Below are 16,409 nucleotides of genomic sequence, written 5' to 3' on the forward strand. Positions count from 1 at the left end.
GCTCAGAGAATGGGATTGCAGAGTGCTGAAGCGTGTAGCAGGTAAAAATTGTCTGTCCTCGGATGCAACACTCACTACCAAGTTCCAAACTGTCTCTGGAAGCAATGTCAGGGAGCTTTATGAAATGGGTTTCCATGGCTGAGCAGCCGCACACAAGCCTAAGAACACCATGAGCAATGCCAAGCGTTGGCTGGAGTGATGTAAAGCTTGCCGCCTATTTGGTAAAAGACTATGTCCATATTATGGCAAGAACAGCTCAAATAAGCAAAGAGAAACAACAGTCCATTGTTACTTTAAGACATGAAGATCAGTCAATGCGGAATTTTTCAAGAACTTTTAAAGTTTCTTCAAGTGTGGTCGCAAAAATCATCAAGCGCTATGATGAAACTGGCTCTCATGAGGACTGCCAAAGGAAAGGAAGACCCAGAGTTACCTCTGCTGCGGAGGATAAGTTCATTAGAGTTACCAGCCTCAGAAATGGTATCCCAAATACATGCTTCACAGAGTTTGAGTAACAGACACATCTCAACATTAACTGTACAGAGGAGACTGCGTGAATCAAGCCATGGTCGAATTGCTGCAAAGAGACCACTACTAAAGGACACCAATAATAATAAGAGACCTGTTTGGGCCAAGAAACACAAGCAATGGACATTAGACCAGTGGAAATCTGTCCTTTGGTCTGATGAATCCAAATTTAAATGTTTTGGTTCCAACCGCCGCATCTTTGTGAGACGCAGAGTAGATGAACGGATGTGTGGTTCGAACCGTGAAGCGTGGAGTAGAAGGTGTGATGGTGATTTATTTAGAATTCAATGCACACTTAACCAGCATGGCTACCACAGAATTCTGCAGAGATCCGCCATTCCATCTGGTTTGTGCTTAGTGGGACTATAATTTGTTTTTCAACAGGACAATGACCCAACACACCTCCAGGCTGTGTAAGAGCTATTTGACCAAGAAGGAGAGTGTTGAAGTGCTGCATCAGATGACCTGGCCTCCACAATCACCCAACTTCAACCCAATTGAGATGGTTTGGGATGAGTTGGACCTGCAAAGTGAAGGAAAAGCAGCCAACAAGTGCTGCTTGATGGGTACACCATCAAGACTGTTGGAAAAGCATTCCAGCTGAAGCTGGTTGAAAGAGTGCCAGGTGTGTCAAGCTGTCATCAAGGCAAAGGGTGGCTACTTTGAAGAATCTCAAATATTTATTCCTCGGGAATACTACTAGCCACCTTCCTTCTCACAACTAGCTACCAATGAAGTTAGAGTAGCTAACTTGTCAAACAATCTTAGCTGGCATGCCTGCTGGCAATGTTGGTAGACTTTAGAAAAGCAAGCAATTACTAAATGTATACGACTCACAGTCCTTTCAATCTTTTACCTAGATTTTAGCAGAGATGCGGAGAAGCATATTTAGGTTCTAGTCAGGAGGATACAGACAGATCAAGAGTTATGCTGAGATATATATTCAGAAAAAGTAACTTTTTTTTTACATAGAATTAAGCATAAGCTCTAGACGGCAGAAAAGCTCTAGACTATGGCTCTAGACGGCAGGAAAGCTCTAGACTATGGCTCTAGACGGCAGGAAAGCTCTAGACTATGGCTCTAGACGGCAGGAAAGCTCTAGACTATGGCTCTAGACGGCAGGAAAAATGTGTTATAGGTGTTTGAAAAATGCTAACCCATCCTCACATACTTTGTGGTCCCTCAGATTTTTGGGGAGAATTTGAGGTCCCCGTGCATCAGGCACCCAAAAAATCTGAGGGAGTCTACATCAATATGAGACATTGGGTCAAAATTCTCTGGTTTGTAAAAGAAGCCTGGGGACAAAATATATCTATGGACATGTCATACAGTATATTCAGACTTCTGGTTGTAGCACATGCTTGCGTTGGATACAATTTTGTCATCATGCTTTTGTTCGCACATTGATGAGACTGAAGGGGCACTGGAAGGCCAAAAACACCAGATGCAAGTGGGCACCATATCAGCTTAACCCCTTAACCACTGGCTTCTGCTCCAATTACTTCTCTTTCTTCTTTGCCAGGAGCAAAGCAAAGCTTTCATCAGGATCATAGAGCGCATGCTGTCTCCTTTCCCTAAGTAGATTGAGAACAGAGTGAATGGACAAATGAAAACCGTCGCAGAGATTTGATCCCTGCGGGCAGCAGGTAGGCAGCAGCAGCCCACTTGCCTTTTTAGATTTAGCCGAATCACCGAGGCATTTCAGATTTAGCCGAATCACCGAGGCATTTCAGATTTAGCCGAATCACCGAGGCACGAGCAGAGAGGTTCGTCGTTTGGCCACAACCGTCGACTTAATCCATTGAAAACCTTTTGGGGCCTATCTTTGCCTCATTAAACCATCCTTCTCTGTTGTTGTCGACGGGTGAATGCCACGCAGTTATCCAGGCGACACTTACCCCAATGCAAAAAGGGGGGTATCTCTATTGAAAAAAGGGGGTTGTCTCTATTGAGTAAAGGGGCCATAATCTATTCATGGGGGCTCTTTAAGGGGGAAGAGCCCAGCTGCTCTAATTTGAGAATAAAGACTGTCCCATCTTTGTCTCTATTTCATACGAGAATCAATGACCCCCCCTGCTACACCCCTCCACCCTCCCATCGCTCTCCAGTGCACTCCCCATTATGTGATTATTTTCATGCTCAAATTTTGAACGTTGGAAAAAGGGCTCTCACAGTCACCGCAATAGGTGGACCCGGCCCATAAGTCTCCCCTTACCATCACGGGTGCCCCCCTGGTTTTTCAATCATAATTTGTGGCACCACCACAGAAAAACAGCAAATCTCCTTATAGCACACAGCTGTCAGTTCGGGATTTGGCAATATAGCTTGGCTTTCTTTGTTGATGGGGCTCCACAATGGCCATGTCAGTGGGGTCAACTATAGGGGTATCCGCGACATAATACGATATTAATGTGGATCATATGGATCCCAGCTCACTGAAAATAGGCAATAGAGTATGAGAATGCAGGAATGTTCCTTGTCAAACAACACAATTTTGTCGGACATATCCCATGTACTTGTCAACAAGGGGTTTTCACATCATTGCATCATCTTGGTCAGGTTTAGTAGACCTATTAGAATATATAAATGTTGACCAATATAATCAGAATAATTAACTGTTGACCAATAAAATCAGAATAATTAACTATCTTGCTCATTACTACCAGATTGGTTTACACTACACAAGATCAATAGGCCCACTGCACGAGGGTTAATCTCAATGTATAACTATGAACCAAATGCTAAATACTTTTCTGTGTGCTCTATGGATTTATTTGAAAGTAGCATCCTTGTTTGATGGCACTTGCGCAGTTGATTGTGGAGTAAATACACGACGCACGATAGACATGCATATTAAACATTGGGTGTGGCTTCGATCTCAGGGCCTCTCCCACTTAGGAATATTAAACAGCGACTCATGTATTGCCCCCGCCCCCTCTTCCCCTGAACTTGCTGTAAAGTCTGGGACAGTCATTCGGACACAGACGTCGCTTTCTTAGCTCGTGGGTATTGTTGTATCAGAGGCGATCAGAACTATATAAAGAAAAAGAACAATAGTCGAAAGGACAAAAGAGTGAGACAAGGGGGCAGGCCATTTTGCAGTGGAAATCTATGCTCTTTTGAAAAGGTGTTGTTCTCCACTCGTGCATGTTCAAATCGGAGGAGTATATAGAGCCGTAGGTCGGCCGGACGTTTAGTTTCGCAGTGAACGGCACTATCAAACAGAAGGCATGATTTTGAGACTGAGTTCAATCTGTGTTGCCTTTTCTATTCATGTCTTCTTGCAATGCATGTGGATTAAGGTACGTGGATATTCAAGCAGACTTCTTACTTTTTGTCCATACAGTAATACTCTAATTTTACAGTTTTCAACATGCACATTTTCAAGAACTGGTTGTGGCTTTAGGAGGATGCACTGGAAAACTTGAGCATGTTTTCATGTCGCCATCAATTTGATGTTCCAAAATAAAAACCAGTAACGCGTGCCTCTGTAAAATAACAGTATGGGAATTTCTTTGCAATAGTTTGTTGCAAGTTAGTGACTACAAATCACACAATTAGCTATAGTCGATATTAGCTTGTTAACTTAAACATTCGCTAACTGCAACACATCTTATCAAGCTTGATAAGATGTGTTGCAGTTAGCTACTTCTACAGTTGGAAACATTGCATAAATGTTGGTTGACAGCTTGAAATGAAGGTATCAAATCTTTTTTTCCCCAAAAACAGGTGGCTGTGGCATCTGGACACTTCGAATTGCAAATTGTATCGATGCAGAACGTGAATGGCGAACTGCAGACTGGCGTGTGCTGCGATGGATCTCGGAATGCCGCCGATCGCAAGTGCACGAGGGACGAGTGTGATACCTATTTTAAAGTGTGTCTAAAGGAGTACCAGTTGAAGGTCTCTTCGGCGGGACCATGCAGTTTCGGGACGGCTTCTACACCCGTGGTCGGAGGGAATACTTTTTCTTTGCGGAGCATGAGGAGTGACAAGTCGAGGATTGTATTACCTTTCAGCTTCGCTTGGCCGGTGAGTTGATTGCGTAGTTATGTTTGTGTAATATGTTCTTCCTCTCGGGCGCGCGAGTTTGTTGAGAACTTGAACCACAAACAGTTTGGCTCAGCCAAGTCCAATTTAGATTAATGGACAGGAATACGCAACAAAAACGATGGGCAAATAAGTAACTTTTGGATATGCCAATGCCAGCATGTCATTTGAGGCTAGCAGGCTACAAGTGCATGAGCCACGACAAGACAGGAACGCTTTTTGGGGGGTTACATTATTCTTACAAATACAGTATATTATAGTTCAATCGGATTGGCAGAGAATATGTCAAGGTGAGGTCGTCCATAAATTTGCGCTGTCTGAATACTCATCACTAGTGTTCATGCGTCAGTTCTTGGGAATAGGCCGAAATTCTAAATGGGCAATTCCAAAGAGGTTTAATAATTTATGAAGAACTGTAGGATCGCATCATTTTACCAATGATGCGCTGCCTAAACGAGATTCATTCCACACTGTCTTTTCCTAAAGAGCGCGGCCAGTCGCCGAGCGTCAAACAATGGCTTCTGCAAGAATAGGCAATAAAACAGCTGGGTTATCTAGCCACGGCGTTTACACACAATGCGCTCTCAGGAAGCAGAGAATTCACTCAATGAACTCTATGCATTCCTCTGGTTGACCGTTCTCGTGTGTGTGTGTGCACGTTTTTTTTTACCATGCCACATTTTTCATGACTTGAGCCATCCATTTTGCCCATGTTTTGAGCAAAAACAATTCTGTGGCTGTGTGAGATTATACTGTCGTTTTGAGAATTGAGAGGAAAAAGTTTGAATGAGGTAGGCTAGATGTACACAGCAATTGTTTTCAAGGATTAGGCTATACTTAACCTGAGAACATGACAATTAAAGTGGACTGACAATATTTCAATGCAGATAAGTTGCCCTGGCAGCATCAAAATATGTTTTGGACACAATGATGTGGCCCCCAAATGGTTTTCTAGACATGCTCCAATATCACTATGAAAAGACCTAGCTAAGAAACCATTGTCCTATTGCATACTTCCTTTTCCATCCAATTTCTACCTAGCAATTTGGAAACATGTTTAATTACTCAAGCTTGTTCGCCCAGAATTACCACAAAGACAAGCTCAGAGGAAAAATGTAATGAAAGATTGGATGGGGAATTGGCATTTTTTCACACTTTAATTTGTTGTCATACAATAACCCCTGTTTTGTATGAATTGTACACTTTTAACTCATCAGCATTCAATGAAGAGGTGCCAGGTCATCAAATGGATGAAGTGATTGGATGTTTGAGGGAGTTGCTAGGTAACGAGAACTCCCACTGGGAGAAATGGAACTGGGAGCAAGGGAGGGGAGGAGTGCACCTGCAAGGGGGGCATAGTTGATGGAGCCAGCTTTTTTTTCCCTCCAGACCCTTTGCTTAGTGTTCTCCATGGCTAGACCTAATGGATGAATAATGATGTGTGTTGTAGAAGGGCGTTGTTGGATTTGTATAGATTTTCACAGAATTAGGATCTGTTTTTTTTATTTTATTATTTAAAAAAAAAAAAAATCTAGGTGGATTGTAAAGAGGATATTCCTAGAAATAGGGGGCTTTTGGAACTATGCCAACATCTTGTTCTGTTTAGTTGGTGGCACAGGGCACACGTGTGGACACTTGAGATTCTTGAATATTCCCAAATATTCCATAAACTGGACAGTCAGCCAGCATCTATGCCACTACTGTATAGGGGCAGTCGACATTGCTTAAGTCACAAAGGTCTGGACGCGTATCCTCGCCCCTGACCTTAACACAGGCAGTATAAAGGCCTCTTGTTCCCCCACCGCCCTTTGTCAACCTGGGTCTGAGCGGTTGCGCTTGACCGAACCCAAGACATTCCATCTTTTAACCCTGCCACCCTATAGTAACTGGCGTGTTGAATGGAGCAGTCACCGTCCCCTTACTTCGAAGAAGCAGGGGCGTATTTATTAGTGCACACTGTAGCAAAACATTTAACAACGGAAAATGCGTTGCAACAAAAATGTGTTTCTTATTGGATGACTTTTGATAGGTCCCGCCCCAATATGGCCAGTTTGCTTCTGTTGGTTCCTATTGAAGAATACACCCCAGACATGGCTAGACGTTTTGGGCTAGGCTAGAGTGGCCCTGGGTCTGTTTTATAGGTCCACAACCCCGACCCCAAATTGGCACGGGCGAACCAAAACAACCTCACTATGTGCGTCAGTCTGTTTATTGGGCAGCCTCTTTCCGTGGCCAAAAGTATCGCCAACAACATCTCACTTGCGGTTGTTGAACTTTCATTCCCCCTCTTTTTTTTTCTTTTCTTTTTTTTTACTCTTGCATGTGACACAGGCCACTGTTCTCCTCTTTCTTTTTAGTGCTTGGAGAGAGGAGCTCTCTACTCTCTCCCTCGGCCCCTGGCTCGACGGCCCTAGCCAGACAGAAGCAGTGACAGCTTATGTTAACGGCGGGGGGTGGGCGGGGGCTGAACAATAGCCTCGGCCCGGCCGGGCTGGCAGCGAGGATTATGGGAGATAATGGGAGGCCAGGACGGGAATAATGTGGCTGGGGGGGAAGCAACAGGATGCAGCAGTAGACTCAGCAGTGCCGTGGTTCGTTCGGGGCTCCCAGACTAAACCGTTGTGCTGAAGTTGCCATTATTTTGAAGTTTGGCCCCTATTGCCCATCGGTCGCCTTACACTCGTAATGCCGGTAGGCCTATTATTCCACCACCAGCCAGCAGTCCCCAGAGCCAAAGCCTAGAGAAGGATAGAGGCCAGTGGGGATAGTTGACTCTGACGGGACATAGACATAGGCCCCCTCACCACCCCCCCACACCCACGGTCAAACAGCAGGCTTGAGTTCAGAGTGACAACGTTGATGCTTGGATTTGAATTTTTCCTGTTCATCTAGTTTTCACTCTCACTTCTCAGGGAGAGTGAAAGGATTATTCTTAGTCTCACTGCTCTCTCGTTCTGTCTTTTCTCTCTCCAATCCATCGGTCTGCCTCTGTTTCCCCCATCTCTTTTTCTGTTTCTCTCCATCCCTCTCTCCCTTACTGTCGTAAAAGCCTCATCTGCCGTGGGGGGGTGTTCAGGAGAGGCAGTGGGGAGTGCGTAATAAAGAGGGAGAGATGAAAAGGTGGCTGAACAGAGAGCGGTCCGGCAGTACAGAACTGATAAGCACACAGTGACTTATGAGGTGAGGGTAATCGGAACAGCCTGCTTGTATCTTCTCTGTATTTCATCTGTGCACATTCAGCACAACACGTCCCGATAGATGTTTTATTTTTAGTGTTTATGTCAAACTGGACATTGTGAGCCAACATGTATACGGGATATTTTAGGTTTCAGAAGCATTGAAAGCTAGTAAATGTCAAAACACTATGGGCTGGTTTCCTGAACACCGATTTTAAGACTGGTCCTGGACCAAAAAAAAGACTATTTCAATGGAGAATTTCTGTTGAATGCTTTTTAGTCCAAGACTAGTCTTAACCTGTGTGTGTGAAACTGGCACCGTAACAGTTGACCTTTGATAAAGGCCATCTGATGGTGAATAAAGCATGACTTTTTTAATTTTATTTTTATCCACCAATGTGGTTTCATTCAATGTGGGCAACTATGATTTGATCTTTTCTTCCCCCAAAAAGAATAGCCTTATATCAGTTTCCCTTCATAGGTAGACCAATCAGGCCACCATAGCGTGAGCCCTACTCCTACCGCTCTGCAAACACAGGCACTTACTCAACCTGCCGACTCCCTTCCTGGACGTGCCCAGGCTTGTCTGCTTGTTTCACTTGCTTTTGAACTATTTTCCCACACTTCTCTCCGCCTCGTGAAAGCGCCGTGCCTCTTGTCCTAAACCAAAACTGGGTACAGAACATCTAGTTAGGCACCGTTCCAAAAATACTCAATCAAATTGCAGCAAGAATGGAGTGATGTAGGGGAGGAAGTGGGACAATGTTTGGAGAGGCACCACTAGTCTGGGGACAGGAGGGATGGTGTGCTTTGGTTTCTTACCTGGCTGCTATTTACCGTTTTGGTAAATGTTACTTTGGCACTGTCGAAAGGTGGCCTGTACTAACCAAATGGGTTTGGGAGGTTTGAAATTCTTTTTCTTTGATATTTGTGAGGAAAGGACCGTTTTGAGGGGAGCTGTTTTTTAAATTTATTTAAGGACGGTGCTTTTAAAATGTGAAGTTAGCCAAGTGAAATTCCTCAAGCTTTGGATACTAAAAGAAACTTGAGTTGACTTGGCTACCACTGTTTTAGCTCGTCTCCATTTCAATGGTTATGATCATGAATCATGATATGCATAATGGCTGCACACACAGTTGGAGCTGCTGTGTGGTTTTCCCCAAATCTTGACATCATCTGGATTTCCTGTGAGTAATAACCAGTGATTAGACTGACATCCATATAAGATAGCGATCAGTGATTCAATGGAACAATGTAGCTAGCTGCAGCCGCTGCTAGGCTGTGCAGTGCTATGTGTGCCAGCGAACCAGTGTCGTGTTTGTTTAAATGGGACAAAGTGGCAAGGCCATAAGCCCCAGACAAGAGGCCGGGCATGCCTCCAAGGGAGAGGGAGGCGAAAGAATGAGCGAGCGCTGTCTACCCCGACCGCCCCAACCCCCTCCCATCACCCTGTTTCCACCACCACACACTTTCCTCCCCCCCCTCATATTTTTGGAGCTTCATTGACAAGTGCTACAAGGAGTGCTCGTGTGAATGTTGGCAAGTGAGTGTCACGAGTGGAGAGAGGCCCTCTGACTGGAGCCAAGTATGGACACACACTTGCATTCAGGCACGCACACACACTTATTTGCGCACACACACAAATCAATATATATTGCACCCAGATGAAAACTCATGATACTGTACACAACAGTCTCAAATGAATGAAGGCACGCATACACACACACTGGCACACACACTCCTTCCCTCAGCCCAGCCCTCCACGGCTCTCCGCTGTCCGTTATCCGATACCGGTGAGAGCGATGGGGGCCTTAAGAGAGACAAAGAGTTTCAAAGAGGTGCCGAAATAATGGACCCCCCCCGTCTCCACGGCGTGCATACACACACTGAAATGGCCTTTTTACACACACACACACACACACACACAGCAGAGATCTCTATTCTAATTATTACAGCGCCCTCAAGTCACTCCACACAACTACTCGCGGTGCACTGGAAGGGAAAAATAAAGGAAAGGAACCCAGGATGTTTTTAAACAATGCCAGCGGTTTGCTCTCTTTATCGCCACCCCTTGAATTCTCTATCCGGGGGGAGGGGGTAGGAAAGCGGTGGGTTAGTTTTGGGGTGGGTTGCTGTAAGGGAGAGTGGCTTAGCCCGACCGGATCAGAGGGCTGCTGGCGCCTCGGGGGGGCCAGCCGTGCTCTCTCTAATCTACAACATATGGAAAACGGCCAATGGACAGACTGAGTTAAACACCACCATACCCACTCACTTGCGGCTCGTGTGTGCGCTCACGAATGGGAAGAAGTTTGGCTGTATTTACACTATTCCCTGTGACTGTGTGCCTATAAAACATTTACATACTCCGTTGTTATACCAGATCTAAGAACAGTTATTACCTCAAGTGGACTTTCTCTCCCCCAATTCTTTATATTTCTGCTAATATGGTCTGTGCATTCAAACAGTGGGTTAAATAAGAAGTAGCCTACAGCCAACTCTGTTAGCAGGAATTATGCAGAAAGGAATCTAAAAGTAAACATGTATCAGCCAGTGGTGAAGGAGTTAACGCAGCTGTGACTTGTTTTACCTGACACCTCTCTCTATCTTATCAATCTTATCTCTCTCCAGAGGTCCTATACATTGATCGTGGAGGCCTTGGACTTCAACAATGACTCTTCTACGGGCAGTGAGTATTATCCCCCACCATTATGTTACATCTCTCACTCTCTCTGCTCCATTTGGTTTCACATTACAAAAGCAACATGACCCTGTGACCTGGAAGTGGTGGTCCCAGGACAAAAATAAGGAATCTGTAATGCGGTTACTTGCGTGTGTGTAAAAGGGCAGAGATGTGTGTGTTGGGTGGGGGGGATTAATATATTGGTAAGGGACATTTAGGGGTCAGGGAAATTATACTTGTGCTTATAAAAATGTTTTTAAAGGCTTTATGCCTGATGGCAGCTGCATTCTCCCCCCCCCCCGCATTTGAAAGGCCATTGGTTGGCATTACTGACCAACAATGGGCAGAACTATCAGGCATAATTATCAAGCATGAGTCATTCCCTCTGTCTCTTGAACTCCCCTACTATCGATATGGCTCTCTACTGCGTAACATTACAATTGTCTCATTCAGAAAACAGCAACGGTAGTATAGACTGGTAAGGGAGTGAGTGAGGAGGAGATGGAGAGAGATCACACTACAGATTTAAGCGTTGTTTGTTTTCAGCCCGACCGTTAGGCACTCAGTGGGAGTTATGGCTGTGTGTTGCATTTGGCATCCCTCAGGGAACCATTATAGTTCCAGTGTTAATTCGGCCCCAGGGTATGCTGACCCCTGTCCAGGTGTGCTTTGGCCCAGAAGGAGGGGGGGCAGTTGTTCCACCACAGCCAAGTCTACATCGAGCATGAAACTAAGCATTGCATTCGGGCCAATAAAGGCCAAATGCGAAGAGGTTAGTGTGAGGTTGAAGACTTTATTTTTCGAAAGCCCTCCCACCGACAAGCACACACAACAAGACAGCTAGATCAATGAAAACGTCTGCCAAGGAAGAGGGCCAAACGAGGACAGGCCAAATATTGACAGTCTCACTCAGCATCGACAAGCAAAGTGACCTGGGTACGTGGCCAATAAGCAGACTCATTAAAAGCCTATCACAGTTGTGATGTTAATGCTAGCCAAATACACTGCTATGGCTAACCTTAGTCTAGAGTTGGCGTCTCTAAATTGTGCTTACGTAAGCTTAAATTACAAGTTACCGAGGTAACTATCATGTCGGTGCCGACTTGACTCATTGCCCCAAGCAGTATTCATCACGAAACTGAGAGGTTTAAATGTTTGATCAAATCTCCAGGATGGTCCAGTACGGTTTTCTTGAGGTTGGCTGTATTTAAAAAAATATGCTACGTTAGCTCTATTTCTCACACTGTCAACAGTCTAGGAATTTCCTGTTTGATATGGTGGGTCACAGTTTGCTTCCAGGTCGTTTTTTACATTTTTATAAATATGTATATTTGGTTTGAGGACCCTGGGTTAATTTTGTCTGTTATTTCGCCTAACCACAACCCCCTCGCCATCAAACTATTCTGGGCCTCAGGTAGTGAGGTAGTGAGAGGGTGTCACCTCACCCCGACCACACTTTGCACTCCACCGGCGAAATACCACATTGTAGCTCAGGATTCTAGAACGGCCTGGAATATTACTACTATGGCCCGCCACTACAACTAACACTGCCGTAACAAAGCAGCTTTCCCTCCAAGAAAAGAGGGGTAAACAAACTCGAAGCTTACGTTTTTGTTCGTTTTCGCACCCCCTTGTCAAAGTTCGCAGAGGCTGAACGGAATTTAAGTGGGCAGACTATTTTTTTTTTTATTCTATAAAAAAAAAGATTCTATATTTCTAGAACCCCAGAGGGTTTCTTCATGGAAAATGGGATTAGGAGGCAGTGCCCAAACACCGCATGACATGGCTGCACTGGTATGGTAGGGATGGCGTCCTCTCTCCCTCGAGCGCTGACCCCGGTGAGGTCGAGTTTGTTTGGGTGCAAGGGTAGCAGAGGGTGGCGACGTGGGCAGGGACAGAAGGGGGCATCACTAATGTCTGTTGGCAGCAGTAGATTTGGATGGCAATTCATGTTTGGGCATTTACCCACTGATATTGGGAGTCCCTGTACTAGTAAAGACCGAGAAATGTCCCAAAGCAAGACGCTTTGTCTTGCTGAATGGGCATTCTCATCCTCATGTGTTGACATCTGTGTATATATTGTGTCTGTTTGAATGACTGCATTTATGTCTTTGCCCTCACCCTTATGCCCATGTGTTTCCTACCAGTCCCTCTGACTCCTCTCTATCTCCAATCCATTTCCCTCCATCAGGTGGGGGAGGAGAGATGATCGAGAAGGCCGTTCAGTCGGGCATGATCAACCCCAGCCGCCAGTGGCAGAGCCTGAAGCACAACGGGCCGGTGGGCCAGTTCGAGTACCAGATCCGGGTCAGCTGCGATGAGCATTACTACGGTTTCGGCTGCAACAAGTTCTGCCGTCCGCGCGACGACTTTTTTGGCCACTACAACTGCGACCACAACGGCAACAAGACCTGCCTCGAAGGGTGGTCCGGACTAGAATGCAGCACTGGTAAGAGTGGGGTTTAACCAAAGTACTTGTCTGTAATTTTACAGCAACGTGAAGCCAAACGCTAAGGCCATTTTTTTACCGTGAGTTTAGACAGTTGAACAAAGCTCAAAAGGCATTGATAAGTGACATTCATCAAGAATCAATTGGAATATATACTTTAAATGATCAAAATGTTCTATAAATAACAGTGGGCCTTTTCAAGGGCAAGTTGTGCTTTAGTGCCTTTCTGTTAGCATGCCATCATTAAGGCAAGGAAGGGAAGTCCAAAACTAGCGACAGTGACAATGGTCTGCAATTGTGTAGAGGTGAATCTGACTAGAGAGAGAATGAACACTAGACTAAATGATATCATTTAGGGGTGGGGTCAAGCTGGCTTCTTCACCCATTGACACCAGGGCATATTGTCTTAACACAGCAGATTTTGGCCAATGCCGGCCTGGCAGGCTTGTACAAATAGTTAGCGTTGCCGTTTGGAATTTGGGCTGTTTGCAACGCACCAGCGCACCCCCTAGGCCTTAGTATCCTAGCGGGGAGCGATGGCAGAGCTCTGGGATAAGTCTTGGATTTTGTAGGATTACTGCCCCGGTTGGAGCTTAGGACATTCCCACGAGTTTGGAGATGAGATAGGGGAGGGGGAACTGTCTGACATCATCATGCTGACTCTTTGTGTTTTCTCTCTGACTCTCTGACTCTCACTGTCACCTCACTTGGACTTTCTCCTTTATTTCCTCCCTCATTTTCTTTCTCTCTCTCAGCTATTTGCAGGCAAGGCTGCAGCACTGAACATGGTTCCTGTAAATTGCCCGGAGATTGCAAGTAAGCACCTTTTTTTTTTTTTTCAACATTTTTTTCCTGCTAGCCTAAGTTAGTAAAACGCTCACTGGAAAGTGCCAGACTCAGAATCTTTCTGCAACTTGTTGTCACAGCAACATCCTTGTACCACATGGAAATAATGCCATTGGCAGGGGGAATTCCCAACACCATGGGTTCTGCCCACTTTGGATTGGCACCAGACTCAATGGAGACGTAGTCATTTTTGGCAGTGTCTTCGTTAGATAACACTATACGTTCTACACAATACTATACGTGGCAATCAAAGTCACAACCCTTGATCATGATGTGGTCATTAGGCATCAAACAGAAGAAAACAGACTGAAGCAGGAAGTGACTGTTAAAAATTGTTTTTAAATAATGTACATTGCGTGCCCTAATAAACACAACCCGATGAATCCCCCTCCCGTTATCCAGAGCTGTGAAGGGCCCGAACCTTTGCGTGTTTTGGGAAGGGAGTGTATGTGGGGTGGGTTAGAGATTATCGCGACCCCTATCGACCCCCTTTGCGCACGTCTGCCGGGGGCCCCCAGAGTGGTGAGAGCTTAATGGTGGCGGTGGAATCTGGTCTCGAAGACCTCTGTCAAATTCAAAGGATTTCTTTTTTTCTTTCACCTGTCTGTTCCCCCACCCTCTATCACTTGTCTGTTCCCCCACCCTCTTTCACCTGTCTGTTCCCCCACCCTCTATCCTTGTCTCCCCCACCCTCTATCACCTGTCTGTTCCCCCACCCTCTACCCTGTTCCCCCACCCTTCACCTGTCTGTTCCCCCACCCTCTTTCACCTGTCTGTTCCCCCACCCTCTTTCACCTGTCTGTTCCCCCACCCTCTTTCACCTGTCTGTTCCCCCACCCTCTTTCACCTGTCTGTTCCCCCACCCTCTACACCTCTGTTCCCCCACCTGTGTCTGTTCCCCCACCCTCTACCCTTGTCTGTTCCCCCACCCTCTATCACCTGTCTGTTCCCCCACCCTCTATCACCTGTCTGTTCCCCCACCCTCTATCACTTGTCTGTTCCCCACCCTCTTTCACCTGTCTGTTCCCCCACCCTCTATCACCTGTCTGTTCCCCCACCCTCTATCACCTGTCTGTTCCCCCACCCTCTATCACCTGTCTGTTCCCCCACCCTCTTTCACCTGTCTGTTCCCCCACCCTCTTTCACCTGTCTGTTCCCCCCCCTCTACCCTCTGTTCCCCCACCCTCCCCCACCCTCTTTCACCTGTCTGTTCCCCCACCCTCTTTCACCTGTCTGTTCCCCCACCCTCTTTCACCTGTCTGTTCCCCCACCCTCTTTCACCTGTCTGTTCCCCCACCCTCTTTCACCTGTCTGTTCCCCACCCTCTTTCACCTGTCTGTTCCCCCACCCTCTTTCCCTCTTTCACCTGTCTGTTCCCCCACCCTCTTTCACCTGTCTGTTCCCCCACCTTGTCTCTTTCACCTGTCTGTTCCCCCCCTCCCTCTTTCACCTGTCTGTTCCCCCACCCTCTTTCACCTGTCTGTTCCCCCCCTCTACCCTCTTTCACCTGTCTGTTCCCCCACCCTCTTTCACCTGTCTGTTCCCCCACCCTCTTTCACCTGTCTGTTCCCCACCCTCTTTCACCTGTCTGTTCCCCCACCCTCTTTCACCTGTCTGTTCCCCCCCTCTTTCACCTGTCTGTTCCCCCACCCTCTTTCACCTGTCTGTTCCCCCTCTTTCCCTCTTTCACTTGTCTGTTCCCCACCCTCTTTCACCTGTCTGTTCCCCCACCCTCTTTCACCTGTCTGTTCCCCCACCCTCTTTCACCTGTCTGTTCCCCCACCCTCTTTCACCTGTCTGTTCCCCCACGCTTTGATGTCGTGTTAGTTAGCCTTTTCAGTCTTGCAGCCCAGAAACAATCAAAAGCGGTGCTAGTAGACATTAGCATGTTGTGGAGATTCTGGAGAAGCTTCTATGGCTTTTATCTGAACTTGAATACACATCTGATTCTTAAGGAAGGCAGGAGTGGATTGGGTACTTTTGAGGGTTTCACATTTCCTCCATATTTGCTAGATTTTGCAGCTCTTTTGAATTAGGTAGGAGATATATATATTGGGTAGCTGGGATAATTATCCATTGCCTCAAGCAAGGGTGGGGTGGGGTGGGCTGGGCATGGATACCAGGGATGAATTATAAGGGATGGGGGTGTGTGTATATTTGATTCTCTGTTATGACTCATTTGAGAAGCTTTCCCCTGCTAGTTCACTGCCCAGACAATACTTTTTACTTACTCAAGGAGCAGCCTTAGCCCTGCCGAACCCATTCCTGTGTGTGTTAAAAGATTGTGATACATTGTCTGTGTTTTTAAGCGGGAAAGTGTTGAGCACTGAACAAGTTTTTTTTGTTAAGCTCTGTCATCGCGGGCATTGAGTACTTATCGAGTGTGTGTGTGTGTGTGTCCTGCAGGTGTCTGTACGGCTGGCAGGGCGAGTACTGTGATAAGTGCATTCCTCACCCGGGCTGTGTGCACGGAACCTGCGTGGAACCGTGGCAGTGCCTCTGTGACACAAACTTTGGCGGCCAGCTCTGCGACAAAGGTAAGCATACACATGCAAGAATAGCAAATGCACAGAGGTATACTACAAAGCGTGATCATTGAGTTGGCCAGCTAACTTTGTAACCGACCAGAAATAGGCCTACTGATTTTCTGGTTCATTAAGAAAGCTAAACTTATGTTTTT

At 46.2% G+C, this 16,409-nt stretch overlaps 1 protein-coding gene across 3 annotated transcripts in view; it reads left to right on the top strand.

The window, feature by feature from the left end:
* Positions 1-3,469: 3,469 nt before the first annotated feature.
* LOC112265613 (protein jagged-1b) overlaps positions 3,470-16,409 on the top strand; it is a 32,103-nt gene continuing 19,163 nt past the window's right edge. For all 3 annotated transcript variants that reach the window (XM_024443118.2, XM_024443128.2, XM_042301959.1), the window contains exons 1-6: positions 3,470-3,830; positions 4,258-4,560; positions 10,383-10,440; positions 12,626-12,883; positions 13,639-13,699; positions 16,136-16,266. In XM_024443118.2, the coding sequence (XP_024298886.1) occupies positions 3,759-3,830; positions 4,258-4,560; positions 10,383-10,440; positions 12,626-12,883; positions 13,639-13,699; positions 16,136-16,266 (883 nt within the window). In that variant the 5' untranslated portion in view covers positions 3,470-3,758. The remainder of the gene's footprint in view (positions 3,831-4,257; positions 4,561-10,382; positions 10,441-12,625; positions 12,884-13,638; positions 13,700-16,135; positions 16,267-16,409) is intronic.

Source organism: Oncorhynchus tshawytscha, linkage group LG02 (genome assembly GCF_018296145.1).
Source record: "Oncorhynchus tshawytscha isolate Ot180627B linkage group LG02, Otsh_v2.0, whole genome shotgun sequence".
Lineage (NCBI taxonomy): Eukaryota > Metazoa > Chordata > Actinopteri > Salmoniformes > Salmonidae > Oncorhynchus > Oncorhynchus tshawytscha.